The 26,924-nt window shown below is 39.6% G+C and overlaps 2 protein-coding genes across 2 annotated transcripts in view; one reads left to right on the top strand and one right to left on the bottom strand.

The window, feature by feature from the left end:
* Nucleotides 1-26,924, top strand: part of CngA (Cyclic nucleotide-gated ion channel subunit A) — a 349,197-nt gene that overhangs the window by 248,498 nt on the left and 73,775 nt on the right. Inside the window, exons 6-7 of the mRNA XM_072301734.1 lie at nt 3,190-3,348; nt 12,153-12,315. Coding sequence (XP_072157835.1) covers nt 3,190-3,348; nt 12,153-12,315 — 322 coding nt within the window. The remainder of the gene's footprint in view (nt 1-3,189; nt 3,349-12,152; nt 12,316-26,924) is intronic.
* Nucleotides 13,716-24,616, bottom strand: LOC140224864 (uncharacterized). The gene is made up of 6 exons (XM_072301723.1): nt 24,386-24,616; nt 22,083-22,475; nt 19,690-19,789; nt 18,702-18,803; nt 16,732-16,881; nt 13,716-14,983 (listed from the first exon to the last, which is right to left on the bottom strand). Exons 1-6 carry the CDS (start codon nt 24,541-24,543, stop codon nt 14,849-14,851), a joined length of 1,038 nt encoding a protein of 345 aa, XP_072157824.1. The 5' UTR covers nt 24,544-24,616; the 3' UTR covers nt 13,716-14,848.

The following is a 26,924-nucleotide window of genomic DNA, read 5'->3' as shown; positions in this document are numbered from 1 at the left end:
TCTTGTTTAAAACTTGTTGCAATTTGGTGCATTCCTGATAAACTTGGTGCAATTTTTTTCAAAAATCTGTGAAAACATCAGTCATTGATAAGCGAAAAAAAGTGGCTACAATTATGCTGAAAGAACGTACAAGGTAAAGAGACAACACGAGTCTCAGGCGCAGTGCGATAACTATTCGACCACGTATGCGCGCTTGCAGTATCAATCGAAATTGAAGGCGCGCCGGTTGCTGCGCAGAGTTCAATGTAACTTCGCACTGTAACCTTCCCAACCTATTTTAAACGACCTTTTTCCGGAGTTGTACTCTATAAAGCTATGTTCGTAGTCTAAGTACACTATACTTTCGTCACTTTTCAATACTCCACTTACTCCAATTACTGATAGTCACTTCAAATGCATAAAATTTAGATTGGTATGTAATGTTCCAAAAATTCTAAAATGAATTTTGGATCATTGGACGTCAGAATAAAGTTGCTCGGTAAATCATTATATTATTCGGTATAAGCTTTTAGCAATTAACTAAAATTCAGTCAACAGTTAGAAGGTATACCGCAATGTTGTTAATTCAAGTGGAAAGAATGAACAGATAGGCGAGGAAAGGTGGCAAACAGCGTCCTAAATTTAGGATTGTGGCAGCAGGAGCTCCCTAACCGCTTTCTCCTGAACTAACTCATAATTTTTTTGTCCGACGATGTTTTTTACGCTCTTAATTTTACCTCTGTTTATCTGTGTTTCCTGCCTGCATCACGTTAATTTGAAGACAGTAATTTTCTTACGACGTTTTTCCTTAACATGGCATGGCAGCATATGCATATAGGTTCGGAGGATGAGCAACCATGTTGGTTATTGGAATATGGTATCATGTTGATACCATGTTGGTTATTTGAATCCATATTCATCATTATCATGTTGATAACATGTTGGTCACCACCATGGTACCATGTTGGTTACCACCATGATACCATGTTGGTTATTTGAATATGGTATCATGTTGATACCATGTTGGTTACCACCATAGTACCATGTTGACCACTTTTGGTCACTTTTGATATTATGTTGGTGTCAACATGGTGTCATTTATCTTTAACCAACATGCTCCTTTTTAATAGGGATCTCTAGTCAGGCGACATCTGTAAACAGCCGTACAGTGAATCGAGCCAATTAGAGAGGTCGAACATGAAATTTTCGACTTAAACTGCAAATTATAATGTTTATTTCGTCACGTTTTAAATTTCAATGGGTGCCTCTAGAAGCAAATTTTACGAGAAAACCAATGGAACCACTTTTAGAACCTCAAAGCTTTGTATAAACGGAGTTATAAGTGGTTGAAGTTTCCTAATTTTGTCCGACCTCTCTTATTGACTTGATCCACTGTGAGCCGCGGGACTGGACCTCAAAGAGACGTTTCCCAAATTTTCGGGGAAATTTGGAATTTCAAAAGAAAAAAAGGATTAAATTATTTGTGCGTATTTCCCTTAGAAATCAATACTCTTTATACAGCACTCTGAGTGCTACTGTTGTCGTTGAGAAATCACTTCCGGGGCGATTTTTCGCAACGATGAAATATGATCCATCCGTCAAGGTTCCGAAAAGAAGAAACAAGATATTTCAAGAGCGAGCTACACCCACTTCAAGACGAGCTCCGAACACATGGAAACGGCAGTACAGCCATACTAAGGAAGAACGCCGTATGAACATTCGAGAGTTGCCAAATTTACTTCGATAAAATGATTATTTTTTAGGAAAGTTATGAATATTTTCCCTTTAAATTGTCAGAATCTTTAGGCAAAATTGCGAACAATATTATCTGAAAAGTTGGGAGGGAAGCAGTCATAAGTTTACCGGGAAATTCGCGTTTTATGAAAGGAAATTTGGCCACACCTCAAGGTTCATACGGCGTTTCTCCTTCGCACGGCGGAGAAACTTACGGTTCACCCGAGGAACAGTCGAGATTCCCTTTAGGTACAGTTCGCTCTCGTAGAAACGTAAATTAGAAAGATCGTTATTCTTACGAAGAAAGCACCCAACCACATCCTCTCGTGAGCCCTCGACAGCACAGCGTTAGACGGTCGACAGGGCTCACCTCGAAAAGTCGTAAGAGCTCGCGTCAGCGGGAACCGCGCGGACGGTTCGGCGAGAGCGCACTCTGTTGAGGAGTTTTTGACGGATGCAGTTTGTCACTCGGGGAAACACACGCTCGACCCCGTCACCCGACGCACCCCCTCCCCCCTCCCCCACCCCCGGCCCCCCACGACGTTGCCCCAACGGAGACGCTTATTAAATTGTCATGTTTGAGATCGTAATTTTTCCGCTACCTCGTGTATTCCGTTCCGCTCGCGTATGAAGGAGCACCCGATGCAGACATCTCGAAACTTTTATATTTTGGATGCATTCGAAGGAAATAAGTATATCTGCATCGGGAGCCTTGTAAAAATGCATGCTTAAATTTTAGGGGTGGTTTTCCACTACCCTAGAAGCATTGTCTTAGAGTAACTTAATGGAGATAGTATGGTCTGCGAGCTGATTGTTGAAATTTTAATGTCTACCAATCTTCAAGACGATTCTGCCAGAGAAATGGTTACCTGTACCTGCATACAGTAACTTTTACCTTTCTTCTGGCAGAATTGACTCTAAATTGACGCTGTGTGAAATACGGAGTGAAGGAATGGTAAATTCTACCAATCTTTTTTTTTTCAGTGATCCTATTGGTGTAAGCGGGTGGTTGCAATGGACAAGGGAGGTAGGTAATAGACTAACTAACGGCAACCCACGGGAGACCTTTTAGTTAGTCCATTAATTTCCCCTTAAGTCAATGGAAACCACTCATTTCACCCGATAGGATTGCTCCATACTCCCTATGTCTTCTTTGTCTATCACTTTTTTGTCCATCAATTTCAGAGTTTAAATATTTTTAACTCAATGATATATTACCTCGCACCAAATATTTTGTGCTTTTATACGTGCAGCTGGGCGATTGTTGAAATTGATAGACAAAGCTATAGACAAAAATGACAAGATTGATATGGAGGGATCCTATTGGTGAAAGTCGGTGGTCGCAATGGACAAAGGAGGTAGGTAATAGACTAACGAACCGCAACCCACGAGAGAACCTACAGTCCACCATTTTCTTATCTCTTTCGTAAAAATGACGCTATCAATAATCTTATGGGTTTTTTTTTCTGTTCCCAGTTTCGTTGGTCTACCCGTCGAGTGAGGGAACAGAGACGATCACCCGATTGGTTTTTGACTCAATTCAACAGAAAGTCAGACGAAAACGAGGAGAGAACTTCCAAGTGCTTTTGGAGCTCAACCTTTGTCGTTGATCCGACAACTCCGTTCCACTATAAGGTAAGACATTTTACCCTCAATTAAACGCATTTTTAAACGCCTGAAGGTTTACCTAGCGTTTTTTTCCTGGCACGATATTATACTGCCGTGCTAAGGAAGAACGCCGTATGAACGTCTTTGAGAGTTGCCAAATTTCCCTTGATAAAATATGTATGTTTGAGAACATTTATGCATATTATTTTCCTTGAAATTCCCGATATATTAAATTCCGCACAAAATTGTCTGAAAATTTTAGAAAGTAAAATTCGCAATTTTCCCAGTAAATTTTGTTTTTATCGGAGGAAACTTAGCAACGTCTAAAGGCTCATACAACGTTCTTCCTTGGCACGACAAAATAGCAGTATGTATTTTCTGAACAACCCATATTAATAATGTTATTAGAATTTCAAATGAATTATTCCTAAACCTGGCAGCAGCGCTGACACAGTTTATCCGCGTTTTTCTCGAATTCACGATGTATCAGTCTGTAACTTTGAAGTGCTCTCAAAGGATCAATTTTTGGATGTTCTTTGCGCAAAATGATGCAGAATCATCCCATCTAAGCTGCGGTATAGTTATTTTATTGTATTAATTTCCCAACTCGAGAGCCATTTTGCCTGACCTCATCACACTAAACTTATAAGCTCTGATTATTCAACGGAGAAATTTACGTTTTTCAAAAAATGAAAATAAATAAGAAGAATATTTCGTTGAAGGATAGCTGGCAACATATCAACGATCATAAAGCGTTCCATCTCTCCACGGCATGGTAATAGTTTTCCAAGTTGAGAAAAAACGCAGTATGAGCATCTGGATGTTGCCAAATTATTCCCCATAATACATTCCTTTTTAAGTGAATTTATGAATATTTTTCTCTGGATTGCTCAAATACTGTCGATTGAATTGCGAGTAAAATCCCCCGAAAAATTAATAGAAAAATATGCGAGAGTTTCCCTGAAAATTTGCATTTTCTCGAAAGAAATTTGGCAACATCCAAAGCTCCTTCAGCGTTTTTCCTTAGCACGATAGTCTTGCCGTCAGCTTTGAGACGAACTCTCGCTCATTTCAAATCGATTAGGGGGCTCACCAGAGACGATGTGGATTCCCACTTGTCCCAAAATCATTCGGTAATTCTCCATTCTCCCTCCTTTCGTAGAGTCATTTTTCATCTCACCTCATTCTTCATACGAGCTGCCTTGCTTTCACCTCCTTTGCCATCGCATTAGCCTTGCCCTTTGCCAACGAAATTGTTGATCAAACACAATTTTAACACCATTTTCCCCTTTTTATTATACACATAAATATTAACTCGATGTGGAAGATTGCATTTTATTGTAGAAAGTAGGGTTTTACACATGGCAAATATCGCTGTTTAAGACTTGAACGTTATGGAACAGTGTGGAACTACGCGTCGAGGTTTTGCTCTCAATAAAAAACTATCGATGGAGTTTTAGGACAAATATTGCTTAAAATTAGTCACGTTTAGACTGGATGGAGAATAATTTAATCTTGAAGCTCTTCTGCAACTCAAAAATGAGAAACGGACTTTTTTTTACCGTTGTTTCTGCAGGAAGGTTCCTACGGCCAAACGATATCAAGCAAATGTTACGCTCAGCAGAATGAACCTATTCGACGGCGTAAGTCCATGTATCTCGTTTGTGGTGTTTGAAAATCTCCGCCTCTATAATATACTTTTAAAATAGACGGTGATAAAAATAAAATGACGTTTTCGGTGGAGTAGAGTTTACGGTTGTCGATTTCCGGTTATTCGGTCGGACAATTGGTCGATTGATTTGAATTTCCGGTGGGTAAGATAACCGGTTGAATGAAGTTCCCGGTTGGTGGTCAATTCGTCAAAGTGTAATTACGAAAACATCGATATAGTAAAGGTTTCTTTAGCGGATAAATTCAAGGCACGACCTCAGCTTGGAACGCCTTCAAATCCAGCGATACTCTCCGCTTTGCCAAGTAGTTAGTTTAGTTGCTTAACCAAACCGAACCTAACACAGATTCTTGATGACATTTCACGAACTTGAGAGTGTGCTAGCTGGCACCATGCATCCAAGAAGAGGGGGCTAACGTATGTTTGAATTAAAAGCATAATAATACCTACTTCCAATCTCGTTTTTTCATTTAATTGATAACGATTTAATTTGTTGATTAAATACGAATAGATTGCAATTTGCCAGCGATTGCAAATTACCTGCAACATACATAGCTGAGAATGTTTGTGAAGAAATTAATGAGAAAAAAAATTACTGACTAAACAATCACAATCACTGCCTGTGCAAATGTTGATTAAACAATACTAAAGCACTTTATCGATGGTGGAAGTGCAGAAGTGCGAATCTCGAAAAACACGATTTTCCAGGAGAGTAAAACAACTGTCAGCATTTCTCTTTATTGTCAGTAGAAAGGTAATAATTCTTGAGGATAGCAAGAAAAAGATGTTTTTTCAAACTCCATCAGCAGTTTGAATAATTTCTCGCACTGTTAGAAAATACGGCAGAAATGCCGAGAGTCGCGTTTTTGGCACTAAGAATTGACACTTCATCACGAGATACGCATTTTTGAAATTAGTGTTTTAAACTTGTTGGTGGATTTGGATCATATGAAGACTTAAAAAAGGGGTTTCACACTTAAAATTCCTGATCAGATAAGGTTTAGTTGGTCATCGATGCTCCATCCATACACGCTATACGCTAACCTAATGGACCAGTGGACATAGTACCTGTTCTTCAATTTTGATTATTCACAGTTAATCAACGAAAGCTCATTTTATCCGTGCGAAAATTTTTAACTTCACAACCGCTTTTGAGTAAGTTGCGATCTTGTAAACGGCGACTCTTTCAGTTTCGCTTCAGAATACGATGACCGAACCAAGAGGATTTAAAATACACAACCTGATCCAAGCGCCTGCGATCTCTTCTTTGAAATGAGACGTAGAGACCAAAAATGATCTTATTATTTTTTCAAAATAATGTTCCTCGGAATTTTTCGAATATGCGGCTCGATTTAAAACCCAAAAATATAAACTTTTTGGTCAACATCATTGAACAAGGCCACTCACAATAGATACAGGAGAGCGCCTTCAAATCAATCCGTAAACTTAATGCAAAATTCTGATACCGCTATTCGTGCGTCACGACAGTCATTTTGCATACCCGGCGATTTGAAGGCGAATCATTGGCTTAAGGCAACGGGGTACGAATTAAAGCAATGTGATTCGATATTTTTATGGAGCAAAAACTCCGGAGGTGACCCACCTGCAACTCAACCCTCGCAGTGCCCCCCTGACATCCAAGAGGCCCAACCAACCGGAGGGCCGCCCACCTGGCACCTAAGGAGCCACAGCCGGGGGCCGCCCACCTGGCCGGGAAGTTTTTGCAGAATTTTTTCACACAGAGAAGAAAAATCACCGCAGTTTTAAATAATTGCCGTCTACTTTTTTCCGTTTAAAAAATAAAGTATGACAGGAAATCTGCGACGTCGCAATCCGAGATACGTGGTTGCGGACTTAGAACGTCACATTGGTGGTGGGAGGTCTAAAATATCATGAAGGACCAAAGCCTCGAGGGAATTTTTATGAACTCCACGTTCCTGACTCCTTGTTGCGTTTTCCTCTACCTTTCATTTTCGAATGCATCTAGTAGTTCGTCGGACGTTTTGTCAACACACTCCGGAATCTATCACTGACTGCCAAGTTCTTAATAAGCGTGAATTTTAAGAAATCTATCACTATCATATTCTTTTAACTTTAAAATTTAAAGGGGAAAATTCGGTTAAATTTTCAAAGGAATGCCGGGTGAAAACTAGAACGTTGCTCGGAATGCATGACGCTACCTGTGAAATCTTCAAATGTTGCTGCGTTTCTCCCGAGAAATGTGTAATTTCCTGGGAAATTCCAAAGTGTTTTGCATTCTATTTGAAAATTAATGCAGTATCCTGTAACAGTTTATGGAAAAATGTTTGTAGATTCATGTAGACATTAATATTCAGTCAGAAGAAAGGCGCATTCGAACTTTTATGCAACAATTTCTCGTATCACTGCGGTGTTAATCAAGCGGAAATGACAGAGTCGCAATGAGTCTGTTGCTTCTTAAAGAAACAACGAACTGATCAGATTTTTCCACGTATAAATTCGCACAAAAGTCTCGTTTAACATTCTAGAAAATCCAATATCCATACCTTAATTCACAATATTTGCGTGTCAATATTTGGATCCGACGGCAACTATGTTTGACGGCAACTATGAGAAAAAGACGTAAAAAGACCACCAAAATTCGTGGATTTTAGAATTTCTCAACGTGCCCATTATGATTTCTGTGCGGGTTTATCTGTGAAATGTCAACCTATCAGGTGAATGTTTTGAGTGAAACAGATCAATTGGACTGCATTTTGCAATTAGGAACTACTATTTCTGACTCATCTGCAAAAATACGTATACGCTTTTGGAAAATGATCGTTTATACGTTGTTTCTCAACCAAGCCAGAAATTTTAGCTCATAATTGCAAAATGTAGTTCAATTTGACGGACTCACGGGATGCGCCAGACTCTGAGACGAGCTCTATTCGAGTTGCAGGGAACACTCGTGTAAACTTTGTTCGATGAATCTTTCCTTTAGAAATTGTCGTATTGATTACTCTTCAAAGACGCGCTGCGCCGGGGAACCTCGCATTTAAATTTTCGAGGCTTTGACTTTTTGAGCTTCACTTTAGTCGCCAAAGCAACGTCTACTTGCGACGAGACCTTTATTGGCCTGGAAACAAGGATTCCTGCTGTATTATTTCCCTGTCCAATCACTTTGCTAGTTTTGCTTCCGATTTTTTTGCTCCCGTTTGAAAGTTCTCATTAAAATTTTAATTTTGATATTTTAGCAGGATGAATTTGGATTCCCTTTGGTAATTTAATTGATTAAGCAAGCGGTAATCGTTGCAGTTTTTTGGAACTACGAACTTTAAAAGTGTAGTAATTTATATCCCTACACTGAAAAAAAAAAGATTGGTAGAATTTACCATCCCTTCACGCTGTATTTCACACAGCGTGAAGGAATGGTAAATTACACCAATCTTCAAGTCGACTCGGCCAGAGGAATGGTTGTCTGTGCCAGTATACAATAGTAACGGTTACCTTTCTTCTGACAGAATTGACTCTGAATTAACGCTGTGTGAAAAACAGCGTCAAGGAATGGTAAATTCTACCTATCTTTTTTTTCGGTGTATATACGAAATATTCAAGAGTCAAAAATGCAACATTACAGGAGACAAGAGAGATTAATCACACTGGCTAGAATTGCCATGTCAGGTTGCATATTGACCAGTATGAGTGTGTAAAAAGTTTGTAAATAATATTTTAACAAAAGTTTAAGACAAAAATAATGTTTACGAAAAATATCGTCGCTTGTGATCTAATGCATACATAGAAGATGATATGAGCACAGTGATATATGCCAATGTATATTTCTTGCCGCTTGTGATACTGGCGTATTCTCATGCATTTTCCACACGGGGAAAAAAGTGCTAAGAGTTTTCCCTTAAAATGATGGTACCACCACAAATAATTGGAAATGCCGATATTTTTAACAACCCTTACTTCCTCTTTTCCGTGGAAGTTGAACGTAACCAAGAAAGCAGGATAAACTGTCAAATCGTTTTCTACCAATGTCAAACTTTAAGAGGTTTTTTTGGCAGATAGGAAAATCTTAAGGCAAAAGTAATCAAAAAGGAGGATTTTTAGAAAATAAGGCACCAATACTGCCGTGCTAAGGAAGAAGCCGTATGAGTCTTCAAACGTTGTCATATTTCCTTCAATAAAAAACGAATGTACTTCGGAAATAATGAATATTTTTCATCGAACTTTTCGGACAATTTTTTTTGCAATATTCTCTAAAATATCTGAAAATTTCGAGGAAAAATCTGCATAATTTTTCTCAAAAATACATGTTTTACGCGAAGAAATGTTGCAACTCTCGAATGTCCATACGGCGTTTTTTCTTAGCACGGCAGAACTGACACCTTGTATCTCCTCCTTAGTGCTTAAATCAAGCTGTTTGTTTCTCCGGAGGATCTGCATGCAAAAAATCAAATCTGAGAAGATGACTTTTGGCGGTGATCAGCAAAGCATTGAGTTGGAGGATGAGCAGCAGATCAAAGGCTGCGAGCACTTTAAGTACTTGGGAGTGCGGTTGACCCAGGATGGAAGGATGGATCAAGCTATCAGGGAAAGGAACACCTTAGCGAGGAAGGCTATAGCGATGTTAAATGGAATCCTCTGGGATCAGCGGATTTCCAAAGATAACAAGAGGAGGATATACAATGCTGTAGTCAAAAGTATATTAACATTCGGATGTGAAGTTTGGCAGCTGAAGAAACGGACACAGGATATGCTAAGAGCAACGGAGATGGATTTTTGGAGACGGTCGGCAGGAATTTCTAGGAGATATCGGGTCCGTAATGATAGAGTGCGTCAGATAATGGAAGTCGAAAATGACATCGTGTTCGACGTCATGACCAGACAGCTTGTCTGGTATGGTCATGTCAATAGGATGACTGAAGAGAGGCTGCCAAAAAAGATGCTTGATTGGGTTCCTCCTGGGAGGAGACGTAGGGGACGCCCAGTGAGAGGTTGGCGACAGGGGGTGTTGAGTGAGATGAGGGAGTGTCAACTCCCTGATGACCTGTGGGAAGACCGAGCTTTGTGGCGTTTGGGCGTCGTAGAGCGCCGAAGAGCGCTGTAAAAGCGACTCATATGTATGTATCTGCATGCGATCTGACTACACGGTGAGGCCATTACAAGTGAGTAGAACCGAACTCGGAGAGAGATTTATCTTGTCCCGCGCTGGAATGATCCGCCGACTTTTATTACGCGGAGATCAAGTCTTAACACAATTTTTCGCGCGATTTATCATTTTGTACAGGCTCCCCGGCGACTGAAACATATGAGTCCAAACGGAGGAAAAGTCATGAAGAAAAGCCAGACGAGGGAGGAGTGGGGAGGGGGATGACAGGGGAAAGAGGGGTGTAAAAGTATTTGTGCCGAGGAAGGGATCTTTCATTCAGCGGTTCAGCGGTGAATCACACTGACTTCGGATGCGCAAACAAAGAGACGCTCAATCTTTCCAACGTTACCGGACTGACCCGCTGTCTATTTTTCTATTAGTTGGATAGTTTCTTCCTTTTTACCAATACTGCCGTGCTCGGAAAAAACGTCGCATGAACCTTCAGGCGTTGCCAAATTTCCTTTAATAAATCAAGATTTTCCTGGTAAACATATGAAATTTTGCATTCTAATTTTTTACATAAATTTGTTCGCAACTTCACTTTAAGTTCCTGAAAACTATTCAAGGACAATTAATCATAATTTTCTTCAAACATAAATATTTTATAGTAGGAAATGTGGCAATTCTCGGTGTACCTCCTTAGCGCGCAGAATAAGTCTCTTTTATTTGAACAAGTCTGTCGACATTTGCCTCAAAATTGAAAAAAAAAAAAAATAATATAGCTATACCACACAGAGGATAAGAGTTGTGCTACATGACGTGGGCCACGTTTAGCAAAAACATATCAAGCCACATCATCTTTTGCTAAATTAACTAGGCAATTTAATTTTTGACAAGAACGTTGGGGCGGATTCCTTTGACAATTTTAAGGAATTTGCTTCGTATTATGCAGAAAGTTCACTAAAATTTTCATAAGAATCCGCACACCCGTTTTCACGTAAAAAATTAGATTGTCCAATTAAATTCGACAATAGCTAACGTGGCTTGGTGCTTTTTAGCTTAACGCGGTCCAACTGTAAGTTAGGCTTCTATATCGCCGAAGCCTTGGAAACGAAGCCTTGGTTCATGCAACTGAGCTTCCTAACGAAATGAAATTGTGGACAAATCTCGCTCGCAAAACTGAGAATCCGGTTCTTAAAACCGATAGTAGAACGGCCGATATACATAGAACACCGTGCTTACGCTGTGCAGGAAATATAAAGGTATCTAGCAATTTAGCAACAGCAGATTATCAAACATAATTAAATACTGACCAAAGGAGATTGCAGTAATCATTAGTTGATCCCTGTAGATATAGGTGGTCGTCCATTTTTAATTCAGTCTTTTCCCTTAGCAATAAAAAGACTTAAAGACGCGCAAGAGATAGATCTCAGTCCATAAATTCCTCTCGTTAAGAAAATGTTCAAAATAAGTCTTAATTCTTTTTCGTAAAATTTACAAGACGTTCCATTGATTCCTGTTTGCATTGCAGCTTCAACGTTTCTATCAACCTCCACCGTTTTCATGAAATGCACACTGCTTGCGGCGCTGGCGCGGCGCGGTGCTCTTGATGACGGCGCCTGCATACGACTATTCAAACTCCAGGGTTGTGCTGGTTGCCTACGCATAGTATTGAAGGAGTTTTAATTGGCACAGAGATTATTCCTACTTTACGTTGTCGGCTTACACTAATGTTTTCACCGTGGTTAGAGCTTATTACACAACAGGTTTTAAGATATGACGGCGATGTTGCATGACTGTCATTTAAAAAAGGAAAGTTTTGAGACGAAAATGTATGTTTGTGTTTGTAAAATCAAATCAAATACTGAGCTTTCAGTCGACTTTTACTACAATGATGACCATACTTTAATGAAAAACAACGTGCAAAAGGATTGTTTTTTTATTTTTATTTAAGCATGGCCTTAATTCGCATATAATTAGTGAAAATCGGCCAATAGAGTACGTAGCTGGAAACTTGATAATTTTGTTTCAATATTACTTATGAATAATAATCAACTTGTTTTATTCTCATGTAGGTAAATGGCTTGTGTATTTTGTTTGTTGCAGTGGCTTGGAGTTGTGACTTGCGCCATTTTGTACAATTTAGTTTTCGTTATCGGTCGTGGAGTTTTCTGGGAGCTTAATAACGCCATGCCTTTTCTTTGGTGGATTTTAGACTACTCCTGTGACCTCATTTATGTTTTAGACACCGTGGTCCACGCTCATGAAGGTAAGCTTTGCTTTTTGATTTCATGCATCATGGAAAATTTATTTGGAATAGGATTTCAACTAAAGAGCTTGATGCAGAAACGGCTTTTTTCGCCCCCCCTCTGGAAGTTCTTCAGACTTTGTCTATTGATTACTCATACTTGAGCGCTTCTTTTCCCAAATTTTCAGACCCCCAAAAAATTTTGGGGGGGAGCTAGGGGGGGTGGAAGTCAAAACCTATGAACCTCGATATCTCTTGAACAAAGAAAGATATCGAAGTCCGGTTTGGACGAAAAATCGTCTAAAATTGCATACTTTAAGATTCTTAAGGTCGAAATCCCGATATCACATTTTTAAGTCAACATATGTGCTTTTTTCCAGTTTTTAGGTCTAGAAAATTTATTTTAAACGAAAAATTTACAAAGATCTCAATTTTTTATTTGAACCAAAACCAGTTTTTTAAATTGTTCGTCTTTTTCCGCATCCAACGAGTGGTCCATTAAGCTGGGGAACCAAACGGTTCCGGAGTTATGATCGATTGAAGTTTCCGCTCAACGCGCGCCGACCGATTTTCGCGCGCAAAAAAGTCGGATTTGACTGTTATTAGATCAGATTGAATGTTCAAACTGAGCAAAATGCTTTATTAGGGACTCTTGAGGGTCGCTGAGTTCAGAAATTACCGATACTTCCAAAAAATTCACGTTTTTAAAATTGCAGCTTCGGACAGGACCACTGAGCGGCCGGTCGGCGCTCAGTGGGCCTCTAAAATAGCGCTGCGGAGCTGCAATTTTAAAAACGTGAATTTTTTGGAAGTATCGGTAATTTCTGAACTCAGCGACCCTCAAGAGTCCCTAATAAAGCATTTTGCTCAGTTTGAACATTCAATCTGATCTAATAACAGTCAAATCCGACTTTTTTGCGCGCGAAAATCGGTCGGCGCGCGTTGAGCGGAAACTTCAATCGATCATAACTCCGGAACCGTTTGGTTCCCCAGCTTAATGGACCACTCGTTGGATGCGGAAAAAGACGAACAATTTAAAAAACTGGTTTTGGTTCAAATAAAAAATTGAGATCTTTGTAAATTTTTCGTTTAAAATAAATTTTCTAGACCTAAAAACTGGAAAAAAGCACATATGTTGACTTAAAAATGTGATATCGGGATTTTGACCTTAAGAATCTTAAAGTATGCAATTTTAGACGATTTTTCGTCCAAACCGGACTTCGATATCTTTCTTTGTTCAAGAGATATCGAGGTTCATAGGTTTTGACTTCCACCCCCCCCCTAGCTCCCCCCCAAAATTTTTTGGGGGTCTGAAAATTTGGGAAAAGAAGCGCTCAAGTATGAGTAATCAATAGACAAAGTCTGAAGAACTTCCAGAGGGGGGGGGCGAAAAAAGCCGTTTTTGCATCAAGCTCTTTTGCTGTATAGAGCCACTCTGGTTAATCTATAGTAGCACATAACTGTACAGGGATTCTAATCCCCCCACTTTATTTCTAAAGTTAGTCAGAAATCCTACTTTTTAATTGCAAATGCGGCAAGTGTGCTTTTTTGTCCATTTGATACCACGTCTCGGTCAACTTGCTCGTAATATTTGCTGAATTATTTAATTTAAAAGAAATATCACCATTTTTTGTTGTATAACATAGTGGTTGATTGCGAACGAATAGTAAGCAATACAAATGAGGGCAAAAAGTAGATCAATAACGGTGGTTGCATTTTATTTGTTTCTTTGTCTTAGTAATTTTCACCAAAACAAGATTCAACGACTCTGACAAAATAACCGATCATTTTTTTATTTGTTTATTTAAGCTCATCCTTAAATTGAACGAAAGTCCGCAAATTTCTTGCGCATATCATGAACGTGGGAAAACTCTCCAACATTTCCGATTTAATCATCATGATTTTTGAGTCAGTCCCTGCAAGGAACAACTCCTCTTTCCACCCTCGCAAAATTAAGGTGATTCGTCAAGCTCAAAAGAAAAGGGTCGAACTGGCATGCTGTATATCGCATCCTTTAGGTCAAAAATCTCGGCAGATTTTGAATTTTTAACAAAATAAAGGACGATAGCCCCTGATGAGCCTGAAGAATCATTCTAAACCCAAAAATTGGCCAAATTCAGAGAAATGAAAGCAGAATAGTCTTTGGAAAAAACCTCGCATTCGATGCAAAAATCGATAGCTGAATCTAATGCGAGGTTTTTTTCCTAACACTATCCTGCTTTCATTTCTCTGAATTTTGCCAATTTTTGGGTGAAGAATGATTCTTTAGGCTTATGCGCAGGGGCTATTGTCCTTTTTTCTTGTTTATAATTCAAAATTTGCCGAGATTTTTTACCTAATCGATGTGATATATTGCATGCCATTTCGACCACGTCTCTTAAGCTAGACGAATCACCTTAAGTAACCAACACATTTTCTCGCAGCTCAGTGAATTTGTGGTTGCGAAAATCTAATTCAACCAAATTTTCCAATACGGTCCTGTCACTGAGCGCCATCTCTGCGGAAAACCCAACTTTCCTATGCCATCCTGGCAATTCGGAAAATTCTGGCGTGGTCACCCGTATGCGGCCGGGGCATTCTCGACTTGAAAGTTGGGGATGAGACTGGAGTTTCTTGACGAGCTATTTTCCGGGCGCTTCCTCGCGATTGCTTCTGCGATGGTGAAATAGTTCCACGAGAAGTCCAACAACTGAAACCAAACAGTGATCAAATTCTCACACTCAGATGCTCGGGAAAATCTACGCGAACCTCCTGTCAGACATGTCGGGTCTAGGATATAAATTGAAGGGATTAGGATAAACAAATCGTGAAACAAAAGTCTGATTTTTGCCGAATGATAAATTTGTTTTCGACGACCAGTTTGACTCACGTTGGTTCCACCTTCCTTTTGCAAGTGGAAAGTTTAAATTTTCTAACTTTAAAGTGAACGCAAATATCTCTCTTTTGTGGTGATTTTCGGGTCTTTTTCACTGGAAAAAAAGGTGCTTGGCTCAAGTATGATGGTTCCAAGATTTTTTTTTTTATATTGATTTAAGCTTAACTTTTCTTGATACAAGAAAAATAATGCTTGGACTTAGCGGAAAAGTCGTTTAAGCTAAGCAGCAAAATTCTTGATCTAAGAAAAAATACTTCTTTTAGCGGCATATTTAAGATTCCTTTTTTATTCCAGTGATATGCTCAATGTATTTTATATGTTCGGCTACGAAAACATGTCTTGCGGTGCTTATATTCTGACCCTATCAGGTGACTAATAACGCAGTTAGGCTAAAGATGATTGTAAACGTTTATATTCTCTTTATTTTACCAATGAGATGGAACTCTCGCAAATCAAATCGCCTGCATTTTTGTGGGTATACAACCCGGACATCTGCAGAGCACGAATAGTTGTATGATAGATTTTGTACCAACATTGATTCGTGTTTCTCACTTAGTTGACGGAGGAATATTTCCTGCGTAAGTAAGGGGTTTGGGACCCAAATACTTGATCTTTTGTAAAATTTCATAAAAAAACGATAGTACCACTAATTTTCTCTGGAATAAACTCCGAAACTCAAAATGACCCTCAAAATCAAGGGCGTAATGGAGAAAACTTTTCATGTAATGAGAGGAATTTGCCTCTGCATTTAGTCAATACTCTCCTCGCACAGATAAGGCTCAAATACATTATCAGGGTGCCGTGGTTTCTATCTTAGAGTCTTGAAACAAAGTAGCAGCCCTGATAATGCATTAGTTATTTATCTGTTCATGGAGAGTTTGACTGGGTGTAAAGTTAAACCCCTCTCATAAAGTAAGCGATCTTCTCGATGACGGTCTCAAGTTGGAGAGATTTTTGAGCCTAGAAGTTCGTCTGAGATAAAACTAGTGGCCGGCACCAGGGTGTTTTTCGTAAAACGAACCCCTTAGACAAGACACGAATGAAAGCATTATGATACAAGTTTACTCATCACACATCACAGTTTCTCGTAAAACAAGATTTTCACAACGAAAATAATTGAAAGTACCTCGTGAGACATTAAAGTTTTTCAATTCATAAATTCAATCTTTCCGGTCAAAAGAAAAACAAACTACCACTCGAGTTGAATCGCACACTAAGAGTTATCGTAACAATCTCTACGGTAGGTAAATATGACATTTGCAATCTCAGAGATTTGGCTCTATATTGCAAGTTGTTTACACAGGGTTAAGAAGACACACTACTTGATTAGGAAGCGTGCCAAAATTGTGATAGCGTGCGACCGGATTCAAGTAGACTCTGTTTTTTCTCGTGAGCGACGGATTCAAATTTTCCGTAGTCAATGCTACTGCTACATTGAGTTAATTTCAGTAATTTGCCTTACGCAGATTATGTTCTACGTTGAAATTTCGAGATTCGTGCCTTGTCTAGTGGTCCATTCCTGTGGCTCTCAAGGGCTTAACTCATGAATATCATCGTCTTACCCGATAAAGATCCTTAAACGACAGAGCTGAAGTAAGGAAACAAGAGAAGGTTTCTTCCTTCAAGGATCGGTTGATAATTATGAGGAGGTCTTTGCGGGGGATGTGCCTGTGCCGCACAAGCTCCAAGGCAGCATCAGAAACGCCGCGACACTGCAAATTAGGAAGGTCCCATTAAAACAACTCAGAGTCGGAAAACTCATTAGCAAAAATAATGTCGGGACCCTCCGGATACGTCAGCGAACCCCCCTGCCCCCCTCCCCCAACTCTTCCGAGCACCTTTGAATAAATTATACTCGTTATGTATATACTCGTTTTCTCCATGTACTCGCGTTTATATACAGGGTTATTCAAAAGTTACGCACCACTGGCCGTAACTTTAGTTCTAATTATGATATCGATTTGCGGTTTGTGGCGTCCTTCCTCATATCGAGGGAGAAACTTTTTGAGGTACTTTTCAGTTCTTCATCCCCCCAGGGGGAGGGGGGCGGGGGGCAACTCAAAAATTTCAAATGGCAACCCCCATCATGTAATACATCGTTAGAAAGAGCATGAAAAAAGAAAATTTTTGGCGCAAACCGGAAATCAATCTGACCCCCCTGTCAAAAGTTAGGGGGGTCTAAAGGTTATTTAGGGAGTCCGTACCTTCATTTTTAGAGTAGCTTCGGCGGCTCTTGGACATACCGTTTCTCTTTTCAAAGAGTCCTCGAATACTCCAAGTCTGATACCGAAGTCTTCATGTTGCCCCCGGGCCACCACAGCCCCCTCGTAGGGGGGATGGGCCTGTTACAATGAAACATTGCATTAAAATGCGGTTTTTACCCGGGAAAATCGCCAGAAATGATGCCCCGGTTTTTACCCGCTCCGCAACGAAAAATGAGGGGGGCAGCGGGGTGTTTTGGATGTTTCCGTACTTTAAGGGGGTGGCAGTCCTTGTATTTCAATGCTCCGACTGATCGCAACGTTTCAAGGGTCCTCCTCAAGTTGGACATTAGTTTCGGGCATTATTTGTAGTGAATTTCCCGGTTTTTACCCGCTCTGCAACCAAAAATGAGGGGGGGGGGAGGGGCAGGGGCTAAGAGTTTTGAAAACTCACTTTAAAGTCGCAGGCTGCGTTTGCGTTAACATTGGCAAGAAGGTCCACTCGGATTTGATACTAAGTTTGAAGCTCTTCTGTGACTTTTCGCATTTTAATGCAATGTTTCATTGTAACAGGCCCATCCCCCCCTACGGGGGGGCTGTGGTGGCCCGGGGGCAATATGAAGACTTCGGTATCAGACTTGGAGTATTCGAGGACTCTTTGAGAAGAGAAACGGTATGTCCAAGAGCCGCCGAAGCTACTCTAAAAAATGAAGGTACGGACCCCCTAAATAACCTTTGGACCCCCCTAACTTTTGACAGGGGGGTCGGATCGACTTCCGGTTTGCGCCAAAAATTTTCTTTTTTCATGCTCTTTCTAACGATGTATCACATGATGGGGGTTGCCATTTGAAATTTTTGAGTTGCCCCCCGCCCCCCCTCCCCCTGGGGGGGTGAAGAACTGAAAAGTACCTAAAAAAGTTTCCTCCTCGATATGAGGAAGGACGCCACAAACCGCAAATCGATATCATAATTAGAACTAAAGTTATGGCCAGTGGTGCGTAACTTTTGAATAACCCTGTATACTCGTTTTCCCTTACTCACGATCATAGGATAAGCAAAGAGCATACTGGAAAGATCAAGAATATAATCGTCGTTTACCAGACGAAGAAAAGTATGTCCATTTAAACAAAAGTCTCAAAAATTGGCGATACGGATTATGTCAATTTAAAGTTTAAATGGGCTTAATTTGTGTTGCCAACTGAGAAACGCTACAGGTGCAGTTCAAACACTGAGCTACTCATTTCACATTATTCCCTAATTTCGTTCAATTTATGATAAAAATTTTCATAATTTTTTTCGTGTACGAACTAGAATGAGCGAGGATAACTTACCGCGTCCCTGAGCCTCGACAAATACAAAATTGAGAGCACCAAATTGATAAGGAACACCGCACTGGTTACATATAACAATAGTTTCGGTATGTGAGTTCCTCCCTGCAGTCAGAAGTATTAAGTCAAATTAAACGGAAAAGAAGCAACATTTTAGCTAAGTAAAAATACAACGCACCCGTTATAGATAGGTTGTAATTGATGCGACCACACACATTTTTTATGAAACTAAATCATTCTACAATAAACTAGAGAAAAAATTCTCCCATATGCGTGAGTGAGATTAAGAAAGAGACAGATTAAAATATCATGTGATGAAATCGTCGGCTTCTAAAATCATTAAACGATTCTTTTTTTCTCAAGTGCATTTATCATTAAATCCACTAGTCTGCCTTCTTGGGGGTTTGTTTCCGGGGAATGTCAAACATGCTACTATTAAATGCGTAATTTTCAGCATTTTTTGTCAGATTTTTGTGAAAGAAACCCCCACTTCATGCATACCAAAATGAATAATAATGTTTCCCAGATTACATTTACGAGTTTTAAATGTTTCATGCCATTTAGTGCATTCAAATTACCTTTTCAAAATTGAAGTCGGAAGAGACAGGATTGAACTCAGAAAGGAAACGTTTCATAAGGGAAAAAAGGGTTAAAAAATTGAAAAAACCAATCTTGCTTTTACTCTTAGCAGAGCTTGAAGTGACAATCTTCCACAAAATTGGACTGCACTTTGCAATTAAAAACTATATAATTACTGGCTCATCCGTGATAATTTTAACGGATAAGCACAAAATAAGTCTTGACCTTGCTAATATAAGATTAGTTTGTGCACAGGCAAAGTGATGGAACATACGTTGCTTCTAAACTGAGCTAGAGATTGTATTTCCTAATTACAAAATGTGGTTCAATTAAACTCATCAGGAAGCTAAGGAATCTAGAAAAACCCTGCAAAATACCTACTAAATATATTTTGTGAATTTCTGTTACTTACCGTGGCAATAATTACTATTAAGTTGGTGAAGGAGACAATTGAACTCAACACCTTTAAAAACAAAACTGGAGCAAGCAAATACTTGAGCTGTTTCAACAATCTAAAAAACCAATGAAGAAAGGGGTAAAATTAACCATTAAAATTTACGGTTTTGTATATTCCTTACAATTTTGTTTGCTATATTCTGTACGGTGGTTCTACATTTCCAAATCCTTCGAATCCGAAGGATCACTTTTTTACATTGATAAGAAGATGTATGATGCATTACTTTTTTTAAACTATCAATTGAGACCAAAATTCAACCATTATCTCTGGGCAGTGTTTTAACTAAGTCGAATGTTCTACAGAAATTCCGTTCTCCGAAGGTAGGGCTGACAAAAAATCCTGCCGAAATTCCATTGAGAACTGTCTGGTGCCCAGTCGGGAGTATCGATGTTCCCTTTCTGCAGACTCTTCGCCCTCCGCAGCCGCACCCGCGGAAGGATTTTCTGTCAGCCCTAGCCTTCCGAGCCAAGACGGAGTCTCTGCTAAACTCAAACGCCCTTTTAACTTTGCAGAAAACAAATACTTAAATTATTTCTGAAGAATACTTTATTCACGCATAAATCCTATCAATATCAGTGAGGTCTCATCATCGAAGCGAGGAGTGTCGTATTCTGCCGTGCTAAGGAAAAAAGCCGTAAGAACATTCGAGAGTTACCAAATTTTCTTCGATAAAATGTTCATTTTCTTGGAAAGTTATGAATATTATCTCTTGGAATTTTCAGGACTTTTCGGTTGAATCGCGATCAAGATTATCTGAAAATTTTGAAGAGAAACATTCATAAGTTTACCAGGGAATTTGTGTTTTATCAAAGGCAATTTGGCAACGCCTGAAGATTCATACGGCGTTTTTCCTTAGTAGGGCAGTATTTTGGATTCTAATATTCGCTGCGGGCTGATTATTGAAATTGATAGAAAAACCTCCATACAGAAAGAAGGCAGAGGGAACATAGAACGATCCCATTGGTCGGAAAGGGTGGTTGTTATAAACTAAGGGGTAAAATTATGGATTAAGTATAAAATCTCTCGTAGGTTGTAGTTAATTAGTCTATGACTTTTCTTCTCTGTGCATTTTAACTACGCGCTTCCACCAATAGGATCACTCCATTTGCTTTGTCCTTTTTGTCTGTATCTTGGTCAGTCAATTTAAATATTAAGTTCTTGGACTTTCTCTATCATAGGGGTGCTTTGCACTGCTGCAATCTGCAGTCAGATGAACCACTCCTACAATTTAATATTATGTCAAGAATACATTTTTTTTATTTCAAATCCCAATTCAAAGTTTAAATATTTTGAACTCAATGATATATGGACCGAGAAAGGAACCGACCAAAATTTTCGAAAAAATTGAGTTAAGATTGCTTTTGAATTTTACCAGCCGTATATTCTCTCTCACCAAAAACTGAAAGTCAAAAAACAAAAATTATTTTGTGAAAAGAGGGGTTGAAGTTGATTTTTTACATTGAGCTTTATGCAAGAATAAAACTTCAAAACTCTGTTACTCAGTTTTAACTTAATGCGGGTTGGTTCCTTTTTGATGGTTTGGTCCATATTATCACGCACCAATAATTGGTGCTTTTATAAGTGCAGGAAGGAAGGACAGAATTCTATCGCGAATTTGAGAAGGATCTGCCTCCCGTTTCGCAAAATCTGTAAAAGCAGTAGGGATAAATATAAGGAGGAAAAAAGAGAAATGATGGACGATAAAATTATTAATACTCTGAACAATATCTGAGAGGGAGAAGTGAGGAATAATAAATGTTCCATATACAAGTAAATGAAGGGCAATAATATTAATGGTAAATGGAGGAGCACTGGCATTAAACAAAGGTCGGCGTTATTTGGACTTTTCCTGCACTATCTAATGTAACCAGACATAATTGCCCTCCGCAAAAGTAGTATGCTGATGACTAATCATTTGCTTTAAAGCGACCGACGTTTTAAAACCTTCTCAAAACTTGCCCACTAGAGCAAAATACTGTCATGCTAAGGAAGAAGGCCGTATGAGCTCTCAAATGTTGCCGAATTTTCTTTGTAAAATCACGAATTTTGAGGAAATTTGTAAACTGTTTTCTTTCAATTTTTCAGAGAATTCTGTTGTAGTTAGGAAATTTGTAAACTGTTTTCTTTCAATTTTTCAGAGAATTCTGTTAGTAGTTAGGTTTATAGTGCCTGACAATTTCGAAGAAAAACACCATTTCATGTTGTTACGTAACGCTGAGCTTGACTACTCCTTCCCCCCTTATAACGCACCGTAACGCTGCGTCAAGCCCCCTCCCTACGTGCGTTACGCAATACTTGAACAGCCCCTTAGACAATGAGACATCCTGAATAATATCTCCGTTCATCACCTGAGAATTTTTTGGTGGTGAAAGATGCAATATCTCAGAGCTAAACCGCCCGTATTTTGATAATCCTCCAAGAAACCGAGGAAGTTTTTCGGACGAGCGTTCTCTGAAGCTTCCTTTGTCCGTAGCGGAAAAGCCTCAGGTGAGACGGTCTGGTTGTTGTTACGTAGCCGTGCGTAACGGTCCGTTTTGTTATGTTCAGTGGCGGGGAGTTTGAACTGGACCCGATGAGACATTGCGTGACGGTTGAGGGCTGCGGCGGTGGCCCTCAGCGAACCGCTGAGGACGTGAGCCTGGGTCTCGATGAGCATAAACGCCCGGATCGGGAGTGCGTAATGTAGCAACGTCACCGTCGTCATGAAACAAGCGCTGATGAACGAAACGCCGTGTAGATACCTGCGCATTCATAAATAGCTCAGCATTCAGTAAAAATTTCCTCCGCACTGAAAAAAAACTCCGGCCGTGGGGGCCGCAATAACGGGCTATATGGGCATACCGTCCATTCCGGGCTCAAAGGCCGAAAATTCCGGCTGCTAGAGGCGTAGCTTCGATTGCTCCGGGTTCAGAGGCCGAAGCTACGGCTTCAGCAGCCGGAATTTTCGGCCTTTGAGCATGGAACGGACAGTATGTCTATATAGTCCGTAATTGCGGCTCCCACGGCCGGAGTTTTTTTTCAGTGCATGTGTTTAAATAGACATATTGGAGAATTTGCATGCAAATGTTTTATTGCTTCATCTGAAAGTGCTTAAAAAGCTGATTTCACAGTATTTTTTATATTTTTTTTTATATGGGAAATAGTATAAAAATAGATTTAAAAGAGAGGAAATGCACCGCCTCGTGACGTCATCTGGCGGCATTTCCCATTCAAACACGTGTATTTTAGCAGATTAGATCATTTTGTCATATCTTCTCCAATAATTGTTCAATTTAATGAACCAAGGGTATTCTCGTGTTCAGTTCACGCAGCAGTTTCCACTTAGACACGAAATTCATCAAATTTCAGACACCTGAAAATTTTCCTTTGGACCGTGTTCAGCGGAACGGAAATACGCCACATCAGCTACTGCCAAATTGAATGGACCACTAGACAAAGTACGAATTTCAGCATTCTGATACATGTTTCTTCACCAAAATTTAACGTAGAATACGATGCGCACAACGAAAATTACCGAAATCAACTCCTTACGAAGATATTTAATGATTCTTGATGCATGAATTCAAACCACCCGCTCATGAAAACTCAATGCTCTACGTAATTCACATCGTGCGCTAAACGTTATATCATGACAGTCTCTGCGATATAAAAATCTGGCAACCTCAATCTTGACGCTTTGGCTCAGCTATAGCACATTGCTGATAGTTTGAACAATACATGGTGGGAAATGAACATTGCTCGATTGAGAAGCTTGCTAAAACCGTTGTAGTGCGCGATTTGACTAACGTAGAGCTTTGAGTTTCTTGTGAGCGGGCAGTTCAAATTCCTCGTAACCAATGTGAAATAAAAACGTTAATATCTTCGTTAGGAGTTGGTTTCAGTAATTTTCGTTGTGTGAATCGTATTCTACATGAAATTCTGGTTAAGAAACATGTATCAGATCGCTTAAATTCGTACCTTGTCTAGTGGTCCATTGGGAAATTTAATGTATTCCATGAAAACGGTCGTTCGGAGTTTTGTGCGAATTCAAGTAAATTTTCTGCAAAGTACGAGGCATAGTACGAAGCAAATGCTTCAAAAATGTCAAAGGAATACGCACAAACGATATCTAGTAAAAAAAATTAAATAGTTAAATTTGGCAGTAGCTGATGTGGCTTGGTTCCTTTTTGCTAAACGCGGTCCATTTACGCTAAAAGAAGCCGTGTAAAAATGAATCATATCTGCATGGGTTACATAAGTGACACCAAAACATTTCGGCAGAAAACACAGCCTTCCTCAGTTGGATAAATAACAATAAAAATTTAAAAATCTAAAATCTTAGTAGGTAGTCTGCTGTACTTTGCTGACACATTGAAGCTTCACTTTGAATGTGTGTTCAGCCATTTATTGGTCCAATCGCTCCCGGCCAGAGAAATATTGGATAAATGATAGTCCGGTATGAAAATATTTTAATTTCTTTGTCGTTCTTTTGTCGACGCGAGCTTAAGAGAGCGCGAAGCGCCCTCTGGGGGTTGAGCCGCGGAGCAGCCAGGGAGCATAGCCCTCTAGTTACATTATACTAATCCAGTCCGTCGATTCGATCTGTTTGGAAAGAGGCGAGGACTAGCTGTGGCTAATAGAAAATGACCATCAAATATCTCGTTGCACGCACCAGAAATATTGACTTCGCTCGAGACTGAAATCTTGGTCGCCGTAGAACAGGTGAAGTTGACTGTAGTCGACATGCGGGTACATACTCCAATAGGCGTAGATAGGGTAGGCAAACCAGCCGAGCAAAAGGATGTAGAAAAACAGTCCAGAAATTATCATGAAGAGCCTAACGCTGCGTTGACCATCTCTCTGTTTCTTCGCCGCTAGCTTCGGAGAATAGGTCGCAGCAAAGTCAGAAGTCTCTGAAAATCCATCACGCTTAGTGGCGTGGCTTGCTTTGCGATAAATCGATTGTTTATGCCATTTAACCTATGGCAAAGACTCGCTTATTAAGGTGTTCACTGCCTTGTTGATCGATCCTTATCCACAGGTTTAAATGGCATAACAATCGATATATCGCAAAGCACGCCACGCCACTGATCACGCTTTATCATAGAACAACCTACATGGGTGTTTTAGACCCAAATCTTAAAATAATTAAATTAAATTAAGAAAGCTGTAGTGCCTGCATGGGGCGTTTGAGAAAAATACATTCGTGCATTAGCTGAACAGGACTTCTAACGTCATTTTTAAAATCATTATTACATCATATTCTCATACCTTACGGGTCTTTCAAACTTTTTACTTATCATGTAACAGACGATATTACAATTATGAACCACTTTGATCAAATGAAAAAAAATTACAAAGTTGATTAGATAGAGAAAACGAACTAGGAAGGAAACAAAATAAAAATAGAAGAGACAAGAAGAAGAGTGCAAAATTGGCAAAAATTAACCAATAATAACCTTTAAGCGGTGCAGATCTCTGCCCAATCAAGGGCAATTTCTTTTTATTTTATTTTTTTCGTTGCACTGAAGAGTGTGCGACTCTGCGACTCCGACCTAAAACACATTTTGCCCTGCTGCGTTACATTTTTACTCTCGAGGTAGTTGAACAATGGACCACTAGACGGTACGGTTATAGGACTTTTGGTCCAATTTTTTTTGTCCACAAATTTTTTCGTCCAATTTATTTTGTCCACGACTTTTTGTCCTTGAAATCTGGTCCAAGTTAAATTCGTCCTGGTAAATAGTTAGTCCTACGCATTTGTTCGTCCAGTGGTATTAGGTCACATTTCTGTGGTCCAGTAAGGTAAAAAAGTTATGTCCAAAACTCACGTCCAATGAGGCCGTTTCAGCTACTTCCTTTCAGCTTTCAGCTACTTTCAGTCATCGTCTGAGTCTTCTTCGTCCGAGTCCGGTGGATCTGCGCGTGGCGTGTGAATCAATTGGCGTTAAGATCAATTTATTTCGTAGCTATGGAGACCCTTAAATTTAATCCCAACATCGAAAGAAAAAACATCGAAGAGGTTATTTTAAATATAAAATATACAGAGCGTACGTTAACACAGGCTCGGGGGGGTCATCGCCGCTTTAAACCACCGGTGAGCAAGAAGTACACTACCAATCAGGCAATGATTGCCAACATCGTCCGAAATTACCAACATTACAAGGACACGAACTCACTTAAGAAGTACCTCCGAGCATGTGCGTACCACCTCAAGTTGCACACGCCACGCGCAGATCCACCGGACTCGGACGAAGAAGACTCAGACGATGACTGAAAGTAGCTGACAGCTGAAAGGAAATAGCTGAAACGGCCTCATTGGACGTGAGTTTTGGACATAACTTTTTTACCTTACTGGACCACAGAAATGTGACCTAATACCACTGGACGAACAAATGCGTAGGACTAACTATTTACCAGGACGAATTTAACTTGGACCAGATTTCAAGGACAAAAAGTCGTGGACAAAATAAATTGGACGAAAAAATTTATGGACAAGAAAAATTGGACCAAAAGTCCTGTAACCGACGGTACGAATTTAAGTATTCTGATAATGTTTCCTAGTCAGAATTTCACGTAGAGCACGATTCACACAACGAAAATTACTTAAACCAACTCCTAACGAAGATATTAACGTTTTTATTTCACACTGAATACGAGAAATTTGAACTGCCCGCTCACAAGAAACTCAAAGCTCTACGTGAGTCAAATCGCGCACTACAACGGTTTCAGCAAGCTTATCAGTCGAGCAATGTTCATGTCCCATCATGTGTTGTTCAAACTATAAGCAATTTGCTATAGCTGAGCCAAAGCGCCAAGAATGAGGTTGCCAGATTTTTACATCGTAGAGACTGTCATGATAACGTTTAGCGCGCGATGTGAGTCACGTAGAGCAATGAGTTTTCATGATCGGGTGGTTTGAATTCACGCATCAAGAATCGGTAAATATCTTCGTAAGGAGTTAATTTCGGTAATTATCGTTGTGCGCATTGTGTTTTACGTGAAATTTTGGGTAAGAAACATGTATCAGAATGCTGAAATTCGTACCTTATCTAGTAGTCCATTGTTCCTCTATGTAGATGTCGCAGACAAATAGTAAAATCAGGCATTTTGTAAAATGCCTAGGCAAATAGTCAAACATTCTGACTTAGATTGAAATTCTTATTCTTTTCCTGATTTCAGACAAAATAATTCATTGCTCCTGCAAGAAA

The sequence above is a fragment of the Bemisia tabaci genome, chromosome 6, assembly GCF_918797505.1.
Source record: "Bemisia tabaci chromosome 6, PGI_BMITA_v3".
NCBI lineage: Eukaryota > Metazoa > Arthropoda > Insecta > Hemiptera > Aleyrodidae > Bemisia > Bemisia tabaci.
Note: the sequence above shows the minus strand (reverse complement) of the source record. Positions and strands in the feature narration are given on the sequence as shown.